General features: G+C 65.9%; 1 protein-coding gene across 1 annotated transcript; it reads left to right on the forward strand.

The window, feature by feature from the left end:
* The first annotated feature begins 889 nt into the window (after window positions 1-889).
* Window positions 890-2,568, forward strand: POU4F2 (POU class 4 homeobox 2). Its single transcript, XM_071555079.1, has 2 exons — window positions 890-1,195; window positions 1,627-2,568. Exons 1-2 carry the CDS (start codon window positions 890-892, stop codon window positions 2,566-2,568), a joined length of 1,248 nt encoding a protein of 415 aa, XP_071411180.1.
* Window positions 2,569-3,069: the final 501 nt, after the last annotated feature.

Genomic DNA, 3,069 nt, shown 5'->3' on the forward strand with positions numbered 1-3,069 from the left:
GTGATCCCCGCAGCTCCCCACCGATGGGGGACGTCGGTGGGGGCAGACCCCGGCTGTCGCTCCTGGCCTTTCCCTCCGCTGTCCCCGCGCAGCTCTCGGCGCCCAGCGCATCCCGCCGCCCCTGCCACCCCCCGGAGCGATGCCAGGGCAGCGGCGGGACACTCTGGTTGTGGGTTCGTGAGAAGACCGGACGGGACTTTTCTTCCCCCCCCACCTTTTTTTTTTTTTTTTTTTTTTAAATTTCATGGAGTGTGGATGTGAGGCGGCGGGGGAAAGAGGGGGGGTCCCTTCCCCTTTCCTTTTTTTTTTTCTTTTCTTTTTTTGTCTTTTCCCCTCCCCTTTCCGGGAGGTGGCGGGGCGCGGCGCGGCGGTGAGTGTGGGAGCACGCGTGGGCGTGGGAGCGGCGGGGGGCGGGCAGGGAGCGGCGGAGGAGGGGGCCGGGGCCGAGGAGGCAGGCGCGGAGGGCCCTTTCCGAGGAGTTGGGCTGTAGTGACAGGCGAGAGGGGAGGGGAGGGAGGGGAGAGAGTAAAACCCACCGGCGCGGCGGCGGGGAGGGCACTTCGCGAGAGGCGAGGGCCGGCGCCGGAGCGGAGGCGGCGGCGGACGGCGGCGAGCGCCCGGGCAGAGGGCGGGCGGGCAGGCAGGAGGCATCCCGCGCATCCTCCGCGCATCCCCGGCTCGCCGGATCCGCCTCTCCCTCTCGTCCCCGGCGGACCTCGGGCAGCCGGCTGGGGGGGCGAGTGGGATATTTTTTTTCCTAAATTTTTCTGGGGGTGAGGGCGCAGGGCTCCTGTGGCTTTTCCGGGGGTTCCGGGCCCCCGGCCCCGCGCCCCTGCCCTCCTCCTGCGGCCGGCTGCCGGCGGGCCGGGCCGCGGCGGCGGCGAGCACCATGATGATGTCCCTGAGCAGCAAGCAGCCCTTCGGCCTCCCCCACGGCGGCGGCAGCAGCGGCGGCCTCCACGAAACCAAGTACTCGGCCCTGCACACCGCTTCGCCCTGCCCCTCTGCCGGCGCCGCCGCCCCCTCCGCCAGCTCCCCCAGCAGCACCGGCACCGGCGGCTCCGCCGGACGCGGCTCCGGCTCCGGCTCCGGCCCCGGCGGCAGCGGCGGCTCCGGCACCGGCTCGGGCTCCGGCCCCGGCGGCAGCGGCGGCGGCTCGGAGGCGATGCGGCGGGCCTGCCTGCCCGCCCCTCCGGTAGGTGCCCGCCGCCCCGCTTTAAGGGGAGCCCCTCGGCGGCCCCCCGGATCCGCCTGATGATTTTTTCATGGCTGTGCAGCAAATCACCCGGCGCCGCCGGGCTCTCGCCCAACTTATGCATGCGGCGGCTCTTGCCGCTCGTATTAATTTTTATGACCTGGGATGCTGCGTGCGGCTGGTGCGTGTCCGTCCGTCCGTCCGTTCGCCCGCCTTCCGCGGTTCCTCTGTGCGAGCGGCTGCGCGCCGCGCCCGCTCCCTCGCCCCGCTCGCTCTCTCTTCTCCTCTCCTCTCCTCCCCCCCCACCCCTCCCCTCCCTTCTCCAGGATTTCTCTTTTAACATGCTGGGAAGGTTTTAGTGGCACGGCGGAGTGCGCGGGGAGGCGAATTCCCTGCTGAGCGTTATGTGTGCCTTCTATTTGCAATTGCAGAGCAATATATTCGGCGGTCTGGACGAGAGCCTGCTGGCCCGCGCCGAAGCCCTGGCAGCCGTGGACATCGTCTCCCCGAGCAAGAGCCACCACCACCACCCGCCGCATCACAGCCCCTTCAAGCCGGACGCCACGTACCACACCATGAACACCATCCCCTGCACCTCGGCCGCCTCCTCCTCCTCCGTGCCCATCTCCCACCCGTCCGCCCTGTCGGGCACCCACCACCACCATCACCACCATCACCACCACCACCACCAGCCCCACCAAGCGCTGGAGGGGGAACTCTTGGAGCACCTGACGCCGGGGCTGGCGCTGGGGGCCATGGCGGCCCCCGACGGCGCCGTGGTCTCCACGCCGGGCCACGCTCCGCACATGGCCGGCATGAACCCCATGCACCCGGCGGCGCTGGGCATGGCCCACGCCCACGGGCTGCCGGCCCACATGGGCTGCATGAGCGACGTGGACGCCGACCCCCGCGACTTGGAGGCCTTCGCCGAGCGCTTCAAGCAGCGCCGCATCAAGCTGGGGGTTACCCAGGCCGACGTGGGCTCGGCGCTGGCCAACCTGAAGATCCCCGGGGTGGGTTCCCTCAGCCAGAGCACCATCTGCCGCTTCGAGTCCCTCACCCTCTCCCACAACAACATGATCGCCCTCAAACCCATCCTGCAGGCGTGGCTGGAGGAGGCCGAGAAGTCCCACCGCGAGAAGCTGGCCAAGCCCGAGCTTTTCAGCGGCGCGGAGAAGAAGCGCAAGCGGACCTCCATCGCCGCCCCCGAGAAGCGTTCGCTGGAGGCCTATTTCGCCCTCCAGCCCCGGCCTTCCTCCGAGAAGATCGCCGCCATCGCCGAAAAACTGGATCTCAAGAAGAACGTGGTCCGCGTCTGGTTCTGCAACCAACGCCAGAAGCAGAAGCGCATGAAGTACTCGGCGGGCATCTGAGCCGGCCGCGGAGGAGCTTCGACAGCATCAGCATCACCGTCATCAAGAAAAAATTAATTAAACAACAACAACAGCAAAAAGGAAAGGAGGGGGGAAAACCCAACAAAACCCAAACAAACAACACCAGCCCACCCACCGCCCACCCCGCGCCCAACTTTCGGGGGGAACTTCCCCGCGGAGTCACGCCTGGACCCGCCCCGGCAAGTACCGCTGGTTTTTATTCCTAACAGACCTCGCCGGGGTGGCAGCGGGGTGGCCACGATGTCATGGCTTTCTCGGGACCCAAACTTGAATCTAGAGTTGAGGCTTTGCGCCGCGAGAGACGTCTCAAAAGTATTTTGATTTAAATAATAATGATTTAAAAAAAAAGATGGCAGGTTTTTCTGCGTTTACACTGCGTATTATAAATATATAAATATATATATATTTTTACTGTCGTTATTATCCTTTTCCTTCTCTGAAGTTATAACGCTTAGGGAAAGAGCTGATCCTGCTGTGTTC

This window comes from Pithys albifrons, chromosome 5 (assembly GCF_047495875.1).
Source record: "Pithys albifrons albifrons isolate INPA30051 chromosome 5, PitAlb_v1, whole genome shotgun sequence".
In the NCBI taxonomy this organism is placed as follows: Eukaryota; Metazoa; Chordata; class Aves; order Passeriformes; family Thamnophilidae; genus Pithys; species Pithys albifrons.

Excerpts from the sequence above, each read along its gene's own strand:
- POU4F2 (XM_071555079.1), top strand. The coding sequence starts at position 890 with ATGATGATGTCCCTGAGCAGCAAGCAGCCCTTCGGCCTCCCCCACGGC. Across the intron at positions 1,196-1,626 it reads CCTGCCTGCCCGCCCCTCCG|AGCAATATATTCGGCGGTCT; the intron begins GTAGGTGCCCGC and ends TTGCAATTGCAG.